The sequence below is a fragment of the Typopeltis vanoorti genome, chromosome 10 (assembly GCF_054136105.1).
Source record: "Typopeltis vanoorti isolate ZY-2024b chromosome 10, IOZ_Tvanoo_1.0, whole genome shotgun sequence".
In the NCBI taxonomy this organism is placed as follows: Eukaryota; Metazoa; Arthropoda; class Arachnida; order Uropygi; family Thelyphonidae; genus Typopeltis; species Typopeltis vanoorti.
In genome coordinates this window covers 117,530,115-117,545,224 of record NC_143558.1, presented here as the reverse complement: position 1 = coordinate 117,545,224, position 15,110 = coordinate 117,530,115, and the positions used below count along the sequence as shown (strand labels likewise).

Genomic DNA, 15,110 nt, shown 5'->3' with positions numbered 1-15,110 from the left:
GTAGCATCCTGTGCAAAAGAGTATATCATATTTTTTGGCAGCTGTAGAAGCTATAGTTGAAAGAGTTTTTTGTGCCAGAAAAGATCAGAGGTGTAGGTCAAGAAGGGAAATTTATCCAGTATCTGGGTACTGTTGTAGGTAAAGGGGAAGGGGTACAAGCTCTTTCTTGTGAGAGGACAGAAATGAGTTTTGGTGCCACTGAACATAGCTAGGAGACTGGAGTTCAGGCCACTGGTCATAGTGGATCTTGAGGATTCTAATACCTCAGCACTACAAAGTTTATCATATGGAAAGGAAGAATGGAACGTGCTGTCATCGACAAAACTATGGATAGGACTGGAAGTCTCTGTGACAGCAGTTCGTCATTTATATACAAGAGGAAGAGAGTGGGTGAAAGAAGGAACTCTGGGATACTCCTGCATTGGTAGTGAAATCTGAGAAGAGGAAACAGTCCACCATGACATGTAGTGAGAGCCCAGTGAGAAAGTTTGTGATTTGGTTACACAGTGTGGAAAGTAAACCATAAGATGGCTGTTTGCTAAGTAGGTCGCGGTGCCAAACCTGATCAAATGCCTTTGAAATGTCGAGAGCAACAATGTGAATGTCTTCAAATTTTTCCATGGCTTGAGTTCAGAGATAGGTGGTAAAAGCAAGATCAGCTGTAGATCGTGAGTAGCAGAATCTGTAATGCTGGTCACTGGTTAGTTAGTAGGTCTTTAGATGGTTCAAGAGTTTGTCAATGACCTTCTCCATAATTTTAGAGAAAACAGAAGTGACAGGAATTGGTCACTGGTTAGCTGGTTGACTTTTATCATCTTTCTATGGGATGGACTGGATGTAGGCCTCTTTCCATGTGGTGGGATAAATGTCAGTTGAGTAAGATAGATTGAAGAGGCATTACAGCATAGGTGTTAGTTCTGGGGCTCAGGTTTTTAACATAAGTGAGATACTATCAGACCAGATACCTTGTTTGTGTTTAGGTTATTAAGGATTCTTCAGATATTTCTGTTGAAAGTTTATGGATGACATGGAGGGGGAAGTTTTTGGTGGAGTGGAGGGAGCTTTGCCTAGGTCAATAAATGCAGGAACTGGAAGAGAGGAGTGGTGCCAGTAAGTCAGTCTGGTCTTTATTTCAAGTAACTGCAGTGCCATTAGGATCTGATAGCTGAAGGAAACCTGGGTGGGAAAAAGTTGCCTCCCTATGGCCTTAGCGAAGGACCATAAGGAATAACTGCCATTTGAGCAGGAGACGAGTTGCAGCATTTGGTCCTTTCAAAGTGTGATATTGATATTGCAAAGATTTTTTTACAGATGTTGCAAGCTGCAGTATAGGTGGAGTGAGCAGCTGGAGTTTTGGTCTTAAGCCTTTGTGGCATGCCTTTTTTTTTTTTCCTTTACTGCGTTTGCACACTTTTTGGAAAACCAAAGCTTGGATGATGGCTGTGAATTTGGAGTAGACTAAGGGATGAAGGCTTTCATTTCTGTGAGGATGATTTCTGTTATTCGGTCTGAGCAGGCATTTGGGTCAGATGAACTGAAGTATTTGGACCATGGAAAAGAGGAATAGAAGTCAGATATCAAGGAGCACTAGCAAGTAAGCAAGAATCGGAAAAGTTTTTATATGCATCTTTATCTACTCTCCAATGAGGAACTGTGAACCTAAAAGGACAACAATGTATCAAGCTTTTTGTATATTAGTGAGAATGTTATGTGCTTAGTGAGAAGTAAGTAGTTTATGTTCCATGGAGCAAGGTGCAATCTGCAGTAAAGTTTTTCTTTATTGGAAGTGCATTTGGAACTGCTCAATTAAATGTACTACTTATTGCTAGAGTGATTATCTTCATGACTACTTCAGCCAATGAAGGAAAGATGTTTAATGAAATGTGCTTACCAGAAGACGATATGTGCAAGTATAATATAAAGTGAGTGCTTTAACTTTTATTATGATTTAGGAATTTCAGAGATAAGATGGCAGAAGGAATAAAAAAACACACAGGAAGTTCCCATACAGTCAAATGAAACTACAGAACTTTCAGATGAATGCTATATTCATTTTTCTGTTATTTAGATTTCATGCCATTACTCAGAAATTAATTAGAGTGAACTCATATCTGCAATTCTAGAATAGTCATAGCAGATATTTGTAGAATATAATAAGAATTTAAAAGAGATATACAGAATATTAGAAACTTATTAATTATAACTGTGTAGAGAATATGAATGTCAGATCTTAGAGAGAGAGATAAGGAGAATAACTTAATATACAGAACTGAATTTGCTGTATATATTTTTATACAAAACTGAATCAAATGTATTGTATATATTTTATACATTTACAGTAAATATTTTGCAACTGGTCGAGCAACCCTTCATGCATGGGAATGATATAAACAAATACATACAAATTAAGTCTTGGTCCAATTTCTAATTTTGAAATCTGCTCCAAGTTGTTCTAGCAATAGTGAATAATACAACTACTTCTTCCTTTCATCTATCACCATTTCTTGAATATAACACCTTATATTATTATTAACATTTGGGCCTCCATGGAGTCAAAAGACTCATCGTGGAAGGTCCTTTCTAAGAAACACAAGTCTATCAAGAACTCATCAAGGGAAGTCCCTCCTAGGAAACACAAAGTCTATGATACCACTCCTTAAATGCATTGACCATTCTCGATCTCACCACTCCATCATGCAATGCATTCAATGGTTCAACCACCCTCCAAACAACGAAACCACTCCTCATCCTTTTTCTCACAGTTTCCTTTCGTAATTTTCAGGGATGGCCCCTTGTCATGACTCCTTCCCGCTATTCAACCAAGCAAAGGAGCTCCCTAGTGTCAACCCTGTAACCACCTCTCAACAGTTTAAAAGTCTCTATCATATTGCCTCTCCTCCTCCTATCCATCAAACTCTGCAGTCCACACTCTCTCAGCCGATCCTCATAACTAACATTGTACATTCCTGACACAATCTTTGTTACCCGTCTTTCTATCCTTTCCACAGTTAATTTACCCCCTTCAAATCCTGGGAACTAGATCTGAGAACAATAGTCTAAGTGTGGTCGGATCAGAGTCTTATACAACGGAATGATAACTTTTTTTATCTCTGCAGGTCAGTGTCTTTCTCATTAATGCAGCAATCCTCTGAGTTACCTTCACTACCTTTGCAATATGTTCCCTAAATTTCAGGTTTCTATCAATCATCAACCCCAGATCTCTTTTCTTCCCTACTTCCTCTAGTATAACTCTTCCCATAGAGTATGCAGCATTCCCATTGATGTTTCCCAAACCTCAAGACCTTACATTTTGCTGCATTAAACTGACACCCCCCCCTTCATTTGCCCATTTATCTAGCTTATTCAAATCCTCTTGCAGGGCTACCACATCTGCACTATTACTAATAATCCTTCCCAGCTTCGCATCATCGGCAAACAACTGAATATCCCCTTGCAATCCACTGGAAATGTCATTGATATAAAGGTTAAACAATATAGGTCCTAGTACTGAGCCCTGTGAGACCCCACTTGTAACCCTCTGCCTCCTTGAAACTGCTCCACCATACACAACTCTCTGATACCTATCGCACAGCCAATCCTGAATCCAGTTGACCAATCTGACATCCAGACCCATGTGCTGCAACTTAAATATTAGCTTATCATGTGGCACCCTGTCAAATGCCTTCACTAAGTCTAAGAAAATTGCAGTATATGCCTTTCCCTCATTTAATGTTCTTGTAACTTTATTATAAAAGGCTAGCATATTGCTAAAACAAGAGCACCCTTTCACAAATCCATGTTGACTCTCAGAGATAACATTACCCTCATCTGCCCAATGCTGTATACGGTCCCTCACTACTTTCGCCAAGATCTTAACTACTGATGACACACAAACTGGCCTATAATTAGACACTTCCGGTCTGTTACCACCCTTATGCAATGGCACTATCTTACCTTCCTTCCATTCCCTGGGCACCTTTCCTGCAGCCAGACTTTCATTAAAAAGCCAGGTTAAAGGCACTGTCAGTTCCCTAGCACATTCTCTCAAAACTCATGGTGAAATACCATTCAGTCCCAAAGCTTTACTAACATCCAGAGTACTCAGTATCTGAAACACACTCTCCTCCTATACCTCTAAACCTGCCCTATCCCTCTAGCATTAAAACTGACTCCTCCAGGATGAAATACTCCAATAAAGTGTTCATTGAACAATTCCACTGTGTCCTCTGCATCAATCACTCTATTCCCATTTTTATCCAACAATATCATTCTTCCACAGTCATTTCTCCTCCTACTGGCCACATAGCTAAAAAATTCCCTAGGATTTTCTTTGGATCTTAGGGCCAATCTCCTCTCATATTCCAGTTTTGCCTTCCTTACCACATTAGTCACTCTTCTGGCCTGTGTCTTATATTCTTCATGCATCTTCTCTTCACCTGTCTCCTTATATCTCTTCCATAGCCTCTTTTTCATATGCAGCTCCTGTTTAATATTGTTTGTCATCCACTTTACTCCAAATTGAGTGCTCTTCTTCTTCACTCATGGTATACAACTTACCATTGCTGCTAACAAATATTATTTCACAATTTCCCACACACTAATGATATCCCGGCCTTCCAATTCCTCCCTCCATGAAACTTCCCAAAGTTGACGTCTAAGACTATTATAATCACCTGCTTTATAAGTCCACATAAGTTCCCGTCTCTTTGATACTCATGCATGTCTATTCATTTTTCAAGTCAAAACCATATGGTCACTCTCTCCAACTGGTGGGAGAGATGTTATCTCATTATTATCAACTCTTCTGATGCTATAACCAAATCCAAAACTCTTGTTCCCTCTGTTACATGTTGCCTAAGACATTTGTCCCTCAAGAATTCTAGAAATTCCATTCCCCTATTGCTACATGCATCTTCCTCTCTCCAATTTATACTGCTGCAGTTAAAATCTCCCATAACAATCATTCTCCTTGCACTTGCCAAACTTAACTATCTAAACATCTCCTCTATCCTCTGTGCTCCTGGCTCTGTAGCAACACCCCACTAAATATCCTGTCTTGCCTACCTCTACCTCACACCACATGCTCTCAAAATCATTTGTCTCACTTCCCTCCAAAGCCTCCACTCTTAGAGGACATAGGTCGTCACTTATCATAAGCAGTACCCCACCACCACGCTTTCCCTTCCTATCCTGCCGAAAAATTCTGTACCCAGCGACTTCTATTCCTGTTATTATATCCTCTTCTGTCAATGTCTCAGTGATCCCAATAATTTTTGGCCATGATGATGCTATCTGCACCACCAATTCCTCTCCCTTATTCCAGATTCTCCTGGCATTAGTATAAAGCATACAAATGCCACTGTTTCTATACCCAGCATTATCCCCTCTAGACTCCACTGGGCTCAGTGTTACCTGATGTCGTCTCCCTTCTCCCAAGTATCCATTCCCACAAGAGGCCACCCCTGCTATCATCCTCCCTGGGACACACTGACTCGTTCAGAACAGCAATCTCTCCAGATGCTTATGTCCTTCAAGCGGTCTCTCGCATACAATTCCTCTCTTTCCTCAAACGCACTCCAAGCATCCACATATACCAGTCCTCTCTTGTCACACATTCTAGCTATTATGTCATTCAATATTACTCTTCTGTTCAGCTCGTCATTATCATACCTAGGCAACACATACACTATTTTTCCTCTCTCTGTCTTCTTCCGTACAGCCTCGAGCAAAAATCTCACATCTCTCGCTACTGGACTTACATTACCACTCAAGTCATTTGTTCCATCACAATCATCTCATCCACCCTTTCACCTCTCTTAATTGCCATAGCCACCCTTTCTATTGTTCCTCCTGGCAAACACTCCTCACACATCCTATCTTGAACACCATGGATTATTGAGTCCCCATACATTATACCTCTTACCATTCCCTCTCTCCAATTGTTTCCATTCTCTCCTCTTCTTTCATTCCCATAGGTCTCTCTCATTCCCCTCTCCTCTACTGCTATTCTCTCTTCTAGCATTCCCATACCTCTCTCTCCTACTGTTTCCATTCTCTCCTCTTCTAGCACTCCCATACATCTCTCTCTCATTCCCTCTCTCCTGCTGTTTCCATTTCCTCCACTTCTAGCACTTCCATATCCTTCTCTCATTCCATCTCTCCTACTGTTTCCATCCTCTCGTCTTCTAGCATTCCCATACCTCTCTCTCTCATTCCATCTCTCCTACTGTTTCCATTCTCTCCTCTTCTAGAACTTCCATATCTCTCTCTCTAATTCTGTCTCTCCTACTGTTTCCATCCTCTCATCTGCTAGCATTCCCATACCTCTCTCTCTCTCATTCCCTCCTTCTAATGTTTCCATTCTCTCCTCTTCTAGCCCCATACCTCTCACTCATTCTCTCTCTTCTACTGTTTCCTTTCTCTCCTCTTCTAACACTCCCAAAATTCTCTCTCTCAATCCCCTACTCTGATTCGCCTTGCATTTATCTCTTCCATTCTCCTAATCTTATCTTTCATACTTCTGCTCTCATTCACAAGACATTCCACTTCCTCTTTCAGCTCATCTATCTCCCTCTGCAGATCAGTCACTCTTAATCTAAATTCACTCTCACAAACAAAACCATCTCCTAAACTTTCACAGTCACTCATGCCTTCCACACTATCACCTATTATACATATACATATCTGCAAGAGGATGTGCTCTGCATTATGGGAGATCCACTAAGGCAAGTGATCAGAACTTACTCCACCTTTACCACGAGTTGCCCCAGTCCTGAAAATACTTGAGGTGCAAACTTTGTTTGCTTACACTTGGATAAAGGATTAAACCAAATATATAATTGGTAGCATAGCCAAGTGAAAAAACTTCCATCATCTTTCCACTCCTTAGAAACCTTCCCCACTGCAAGACTTTCATTAAATAACCAGGTCAAGGGCATGGCTAACTCTTTTGCATATTCCTTAAAAATATGTGATGTCATACATCCACACAGTCTTATTAACATCTAACCTAAGCAACACTTAATACACCTCTTCTGATTCTTTCACCTTTAATTCTCCTAATCCTTGCCCCCCTTCTACATGTTGCACAGCATCATTTACACCACTATGATATACACTGATGAAATAATTCCACTATAGCATTTCAATAGTTACTCTGCTACCATAACTAACCACCAGTGTTAACCTGCCATACTTATTTATCCTCTTGCTTGCCACATAGAAGAAAAATTCCCTTGGATTAGCTTTGATCTGACTGGCCAATCTCCTCTCATATTCTAATTTTCTTTCTTAACCATGCTTGTCACTTTTCTGTCCTGTAGTTTATATTCTTCATGCATCTGTTCACTGCAAACTGTCTTGTACTTCCCCCATAACTTCTTTTGTAATAACACTGCTTGCTTCATTTCACTGTTCTATCTCACTCCTACTCTATTTATTTGCTTTACTTTTGGTATGTAGTTATGTATTGCTTGTGTTAGATACAGCCTTATCATTTCCCATGCACTGTCAACACCTTTTCTACACAATTCATCAATGCAACGTACTGATGCTAGTTGACTACAGAGTTTCTCATAATCACCTACCTTATCATTCCACATATAAACCTTCTTGATAACTTTTTCGCTGTCTGATTACCTTTCAAACCAATACCTCATGATCACTTTCACCAACAGGCAGCAGTGTTGATATCTCATTCATAACCACATCTTTTAAAGGATATTACCAAATCTAACACCAATAAACCTCATGATGCTTTAGATAGTTATTCCACAGAAACTCAACAAATTCAATCTCCTTGTTACTATACACTATAAAATCTCCCAGTAGGAATCAACTTCCTTTTGCTTGTCCAACTAATTTGACTAAACATTTCGCAATCAGTACTTTCCATATTCCTGGCCTATAACAGCATCCTATTAGATATACTATTTTACTGATTTCAACTTTACACCAAACAGCTTCAAAATATTCACAAACTACTATTTTTCACTTTGACTCTTGAAGGACACAATTCCTCAGCTACCATTAACACTACTTCCCCTCCTCTTTTTATCTTCCTATCCTTTAGGAAAATTCTATATCCTACCATTTCAAGTCCTGTTAGTATATCATTCTCAGTCAACCAAGTGTCTCTTATGCCAATTATTTTTGGCATACTGATTTAATCAATGCTACAAACTCAGCCCCTTTATTTCCGATACACTGTACATTAATATACAAGCATAACAATTCTCCACTCTGAGGCCATCCCATTAACACAATCACTCTTTCTTCTTTAAACATTCCATTTCCTCTTCCATACATTTAACCTGACTCTTCATTTTAATTAACTCTTAACTAAGCTCTTCCACGTCACTTCTATTATCACTGTCACAAGCATTTCCATCCATTTTCTGATTAATCCTGGTAACACCATTCTCATTTTTGGAATATCCTAACCTCTCATCACATTCCTTACACACTATAATACATTCCTTTCTATTGTTCAATCTTCTTCTTAGCCTTTCTTCGTCCACTGCAGGACATATCCCCCCCCACACACACACACACCAACTTCTTCCATTTTTTTCTTCTCTTTTGTGTCTGATTGTCTGGATATCATCTCTTCATCTTTTTCTCTGTCTACCCCTTCTCCCCTCTCTTGTTTGACATTCCTTATCAACCTTGTCCACCTTTCATCTCTCATTCTCCCTATATAACCGGCCCATCTTCATTTTGAATTTTTTTTATCACTTCTATGCATACATAAAACAATTGTTGCATTGTATCCACTGTGAAAAGTCCAGGGAAAAATCGATCTCAGAATTGAAACCTTCCATATTGCTGGTGTATGCTTCTTTACTTCGATTGCTGCCATTTTTGTAACATCAGACTAGTGCGTGTGCATTAATCAAAATAACAACCAAAGCAACCTTACTAAATTTAGATTAAATTAAGAATAGGTAAAGGAACATACTGATACTACAGTTTCGGAAAGTAGGGATGACAAGATATTTCCAGCTGAATTTGAGTCAACATGTACAATATGAGGAATGTGTTGAGAACAAAACTCAGTTATGTGAAATTTAGATACATACATATATTGAATTGCTGAAAATGAAACATGAATATAATTTTACTTGCAAGCTCTGTTGCAAGTAAAAGAAAAAAAAATGAATAAACTGTCAATATGAATAGTTATTTATTTTATGATGAAGTTATTGTTCAACTAATGAGTGCTCATTTTGCTAAAAGCTATCAACATGGTGCATGCAACATGAAGCTCAATGCTACCTTTATGCTGGGTGAAAAAGGTAGCATTGAGCTTCATGTTGCATGCACCATGTTGATAGCTTTCATGCATGAGAAGCTGTTGCATACACTGAGTTTGGCAATGGGGGACTAATGTGATATCAGCATGAATGCTAAACGTATTCGAACTGGACATATAATATGAATCTCAGCACAAGGAAGATTTCAAAGGAGATGAAAGAATGTATGATTGCACAAAGGATGGAATAAAGAGTGATGTATGTCACTACTAATCTACCAGTATCACTGGAGTAGGAGTGAACTTGCACACAGAAATGGGCTGACAGAGTCCATACTCTGCAATGAACAGCATGGGTGGAAGATAACATCTGAAAATTTGCTCACATTCTATAATAAAGTTACAGGTAAGTTACACAAGGGAAATAGTTACACTTTAATACCTTATAATACCTTTGACCATGGGCATCTGCAGAAATTTTCCAGGTGTGTGGGGGGGAGCTTGGAGACAAATAATTACATCGATACATTTTTATACATACATACATACATCTTCAAGGCCCACCTTTCCTAATTGGGTTGTGGGGGCAACAGCTGCAAGAGGAACTTCCAATGGTCACGATGCTCTGCCACCAAGCTCAGGTGTTCTGGTGGGATTCCCAAACGTGTCCACCCAAGGTTTTGGATATAATCTATCCAGCGAGTCCTTAGCCTTCCACATGGCTTCCCACCCTCTGGCTTGGCAAAGAGGGCCTGCTGAGGGAGCCTCTCTTGTGGCATTCTGACCAGGTGCCCGTACCAACGTAACCGCGATCTCTCAACATGGAGAAGCAGTGGTTGAGTATCGAGGGTTTCCCAAATTGCAGAGCTTCCGACTCTGTCGAGTCTTGTCAGCCCCGCAACCCCTCGAAGGAACCTCATTTCAGCCGCTTGGATTCGTGTCCGCATTATTTCAGTCATTACCATAGGTGAGGATGGGGACATAGACTGTATTGAAGACAGCCAGCTTTGCCTTCTGGCTTAACTCCCTCTTCAATACTACTGAACGGCCAAGCTCCCACAATATTGAGCTTGCTAAGCCAATTCGAGTATCTAGCTCTACGTTCCATTTTCCATCATTCGTGAATATGGGCCCAAGGTATTTAAACTTCTCCACCTGCCTCATTGGGACTCCACTTACATGTAGAGTGCACTGGGATGGTTGTCTTCAGACCACAAATGTTTCAGTTTTGGCCACACTGATCTTCATTCCGGCATCTACACAAACAGCTACAAACTTATCCAGGGTCTGCTGGAGGTCATCTGTGGAAGAGCTAAGCAGAACTAGGTCATCTGTAAAAAGCAGACGTCCAATGCTACATCTTCCAATTCTGACACACTCACTGCCTCGACTGTGCCTATCAATCCAGTCCATAAATATTATGAAAAGGATGGGGTGACAGAACACACCCTTGGCGGAGGCCAACGGAGACGCTCAGACTTTGTGCTGTATACCCTGACACAAAACTCTGGGCATTCATACAGGGACTTGATGGCAGCTAATAGTTGGCCATCCACTCCATACTACTTGCCAAAGCTTATCCCGAGGAACCCGGTCATATGCCTTCTCCAAGTCCACAAAACATGTGTAGACATTCTTGGCATATTCCCAAGATTTCTCAAAGACTTGCCTTAAAGTGAAGATTTTTATTTTATTTTTTATTTTTTTTTCACAAGTAGATCCCGTGGGGGAAAAGTGCCCCGTTTCCCTCCTCTCGCTGCAGACGCCCATGCCTTTGACTAAGTCTATTGGCAGGATAAATCATGGAAGGCTAGTACAGGAGTTGGGGCATATGGGATTGGATTGTAAACTACTGGCTTAGATAAGATGACTAACTGACAGACATCAAAAAGTGGTGTATGGGAAATGCAAGTCTGCAAGACTAACCGTGACAGTGGTTTAATCCAAGGATGAGCATTGGTCCACTGTTATTCAATCTTTACATTAATGACAATTTCACAGAAGACATATAGATGCTTGCTGTCAATTCAAATATAGGCAGGGTAATCAGGATTGCAAGTAACATGCAGTATTTGCAGAATGATTTGAATAAGCTGAAACTGTGGACATGTGAAAATGGGCTATCAGTTCAATATTAGTATACAACTATGTAGTTATGCAGTTTGGTGTAATGAGGTATCAAACAGCTTAGTGTAATGGAAGGATTATGCTAGAAAAAATTAACCAGGCTTGGAATTTTAGTAGATAGGAATTTGAAGTTCAGAGACCATATAGTAAAGATTGCAAAAACAACTCGATGGATAACTGCAATACTGTAACACAGACATATAAAAAGTCAATCTCCCTCTTTAGAAAGCCCTGCTAGGACCTTACCTAGAAAAATGCATGAAGAACAAGTCTTCTGGTTTTGCAGGTGATGCAGTAGAATGGGTACAAAGGAGTATTATACATGATATTGGGACCATGAAATGCAAAGTATGAGAAGAGATTGCAAATTTTCAGACTGGAGAAACTAACATACAAGAGAGAGAGAGAGAGTGATAAGATAGAGACCAACAAACTTTTGTACAACAAACACTATAAAGGTAGATGGAATTTTTCATTTTATCGAGAATGAAGACAGGGCAACTATGGAAGTTGAGAATGAATGCTGTCAAGAAAGGTGAGCAATATTTTTCTCTCAAAAAGCAGCATGCGGTTGGAATTGTCTGCTTCTGGATGTGGTGAGTGTAAGTGGCATGAATTTAAGAAAAGATGTGGCCTTCCTTGATGAGTCCCTAACTCCCTGTAGGTCTATGGTAATAATAATAAAGAACACCTGTGTATCCATAACAAATATGTCATTTTGATGTTTAAGATGCTTTCTTATGGGATATAACATCCATGCATGTGAAATAGCAGACTGCAACAACCTTAATGGATAACTAAAAAAAAGAAAAGAAAAAAGAAAGAAAAACACATTAAACTCTAAAGTAAATAAATATTACGTTTGAATCATGTTTTTATTTGTTTTTTTTTTTTTACATGCAATACTTGCTGTCAAAATTAATTCCTTTGGACAGAATTTGGTCATTAAATGAGGTAACATTTAAGTCATTAAATCGTAAACACCAGAAGAAGGTTGGTCGATTGGTAGAGCCTCTGCTACTAATGGCTCAGTTAAGTATGTTTGAGCGCGGTTAGTAGTTGGAAGGGGACCAATCGTTCGATGCTGTCGGCACACTCTCCCTCGATGAGTCTTTGGACTCCCTGGAGGTGTCAAAATAATAATAATAATAATAAGATTTGTTATTATTACATGGCACCTCCAAGGAGTCCAGATTCATCCAGGGAGGGCACTTACTCTGTCTCCACTCAATCCACCTACTACAGCTGAGATAAATGATTCCTTTAATAACGAAGTGAGGAGTTTCCTTGATTTTATGTTAGCCAAAATTAAACGATCTCCTGTCAACTTACCAAAAAAGTACCGTTTGCTTATTTTGGACTCTATCTGCAGACTGCAGATATAGTCCATAATATAAATAAATCCAGTTTACTGTTAGGGAAGAAATAATTTTCAAGTGAAAATACTGGAAATGGTACATACGTGTATAAACTGATGTTAATTTTATATCCTTCATTTACCGACAACTTCTCAATTTCACCGCGAAATACTAACAGAAAGAAAAAAAAAAAAAAGAAAAGAAAAACGACCTCTAGGGAGTATATATTGATTCCTGTGTGGATTATTAGAAACACATATTTAATCAGATTTAGAATATTATTATTATTATTATTATTATTATTATTATTATTATTATTAAAGACTACTCCACGGAGTGCTTAGACTCATCGAGGAAGGCCCTAAACATCATGTCAAGCACTATCCAACATTTGGGATTTATCTATCATTCTTTGCTTTGAACTCATTCATAGTCATGGCACTCACAACAGATTCGAGCAACATATTCCACTCATTCACCATTCTCCAAGCAAAAAATCTACTTCTAACACCTTTGCTAACTACATTCTTACTCAGTTTCCAAGGATGGTCCCTAGTTCTCCCACCACCAGACCTGTTCTGAAAAATTCCTGTTTTTAGAATTTCATATGGTATCCTGTCAAAGGCCTTTACAAAGTCGAGTAGTATCACTGTAAACCCATTAGCTTTATCCAACTAAGTTGTACTGTATTATAAAATGTTTGCAAGGTATTAAGGCATGACCTGCTCTTCACAAAATCATGTTAAAACCAATCGGTATCCCATTTCCATCTATCCATGCCTGCATTTTGCCCTTTGACAACTTCTCCTATACTCTGACAACTCGTGATATGCTGGTAATTTGCTATTCTGTAATTTGTAAATTACTAAATCTGTAAATTGTCGGTAATTTGCTACATCAGTTTTGGAGCCTCCTTTATACAATGGAACTATTTTCCCCTCTTTCTACCCCCTCGTGAATATCCCAGAGCTGAGACAGATTAAACAATGTGGTCAAGGGCACTGAGAATCCTACAGCACCGCCATGCAAAACTTAAGCTGGTATACCACCTAATCCCATAGCTGTATTCACATCAAAATTCTGTGGTATACTATGCACTCCATTTCATCTACCTCAGTTATCATATACGCCTCCTCGTTACTGCAATATATCCACCTGAATGAGATAATCTTGCGAAGTGTCCATTTAGTAATTCTACTCTTTCTACTGATTAAGTTACCTCCGTACCATCAGCAATCATTAATATCATTCTGCTATGAACATTCTTACTTTTATTTGCAACATATCAAAAGAGTGCTTGGGAGATGAACTTTATCCTACATTTCTCATTTCCATTCATACTCCGCTTTTGCCTTTCTTGCCACATTGGTTACCCTTCTGGCCTGTGCTTTATACTCTTCATGTGCCTGCTGGTCACCTTTCTTCTTGAATTCCATACATATATTTTTTTCTTTTCTTGCAGTCCGTCTTAATAATGATATTCATCCATTTAATTCCCACTTGATGAACACTCCTGACTCTAGGTATGCAGTCTGCATGACTTCCCTCGAACACTCCTTTACAATTTCCCATGCGCATCCAGCCCGTTACCCATGTCATGGAACTGATCCAAGCAATCACCTAAATTTATTATATACTTACCATCCGCCTTGTAATTCCAGATATACTCCTTACTTGACAATTCCATACATTTATATACACTTCCAACTCAAGATTATATCATCACTCGCATCACTTTTTTTTGGCAATATTCAAATATTCGTTATCGACAAATTCTCAGATTCAATTTCTAGATTGAGCACTATCAAACCCCTAGTATATTCCATCACTACATTGAAGCAGGGTTTCAAAGATGCTTGAAGACTACTGTAGTCTTTGTTGGCTTGACAGCGGCCTACGATACTGTCTGGAAGGAGGGATTCATATACAAATTTGTTAAGATCATCCCATGTAAAACACTGGGGCACCTCATAAACAAATTAAAATGTAATCGATATTTCAAAATGGTAATTGGGGGGCTATCAGTAAACAGAGAGTGCTTAAAAATGGGCTACCTCAGGGCTCAGTGCTAGCACCACTGCTTTTCAGTCTTTACATCGCAGAAGTCCCTGAAACAGTTAGTAGAAAGTTTGCTTATGCAGATGATTTAGCTTTGGTAATCAGTGATAAATGTATAGAAAAAAACTGAAGAAATATTGATAAAGATATGTCGGCCTTTTGGCAGTTCTATAAAAAATGTAGATTAACACCAAATCCTGGTAAAACTGGATGGTCTTGTTTTCACCTTAATAACACGCTTGCAAATCAAAATCCAGAGATATATGTTGGTGGGACATTAATCTCGTTTAATCCGACACCTAAATACTTGGGAT

General features: G+C 39.1%; 1 protein-coding gene across 2 annotated transcripts in view; it reads right to left on the bottom strand.

Moving 5' to 3' along the window:
- The window catches only part of LOC150102729 (uncharacterized), a 253,287-nt gene extending 240,359 nt beyond the window's left edge, over positions 1–12,928 (bottom strand). For both annotated transcript variants that reach the window (XM_090399201.1, XM_090399202.1), the window contains exon 1: positions 12,843–12,928. In XM_090399201.1, the coding sequence (XP_090255327.1) occupies positions 12,843–12,876 (34 nt within the window). In that variant the 5' untranslated portion in view covers positions 12,877–12,928. The remainder of the gene's footprint in view (positions 1–12,842) is intronic.
- Positions 12,929–15,110: the final 2,182 nt, after the last annotated feature.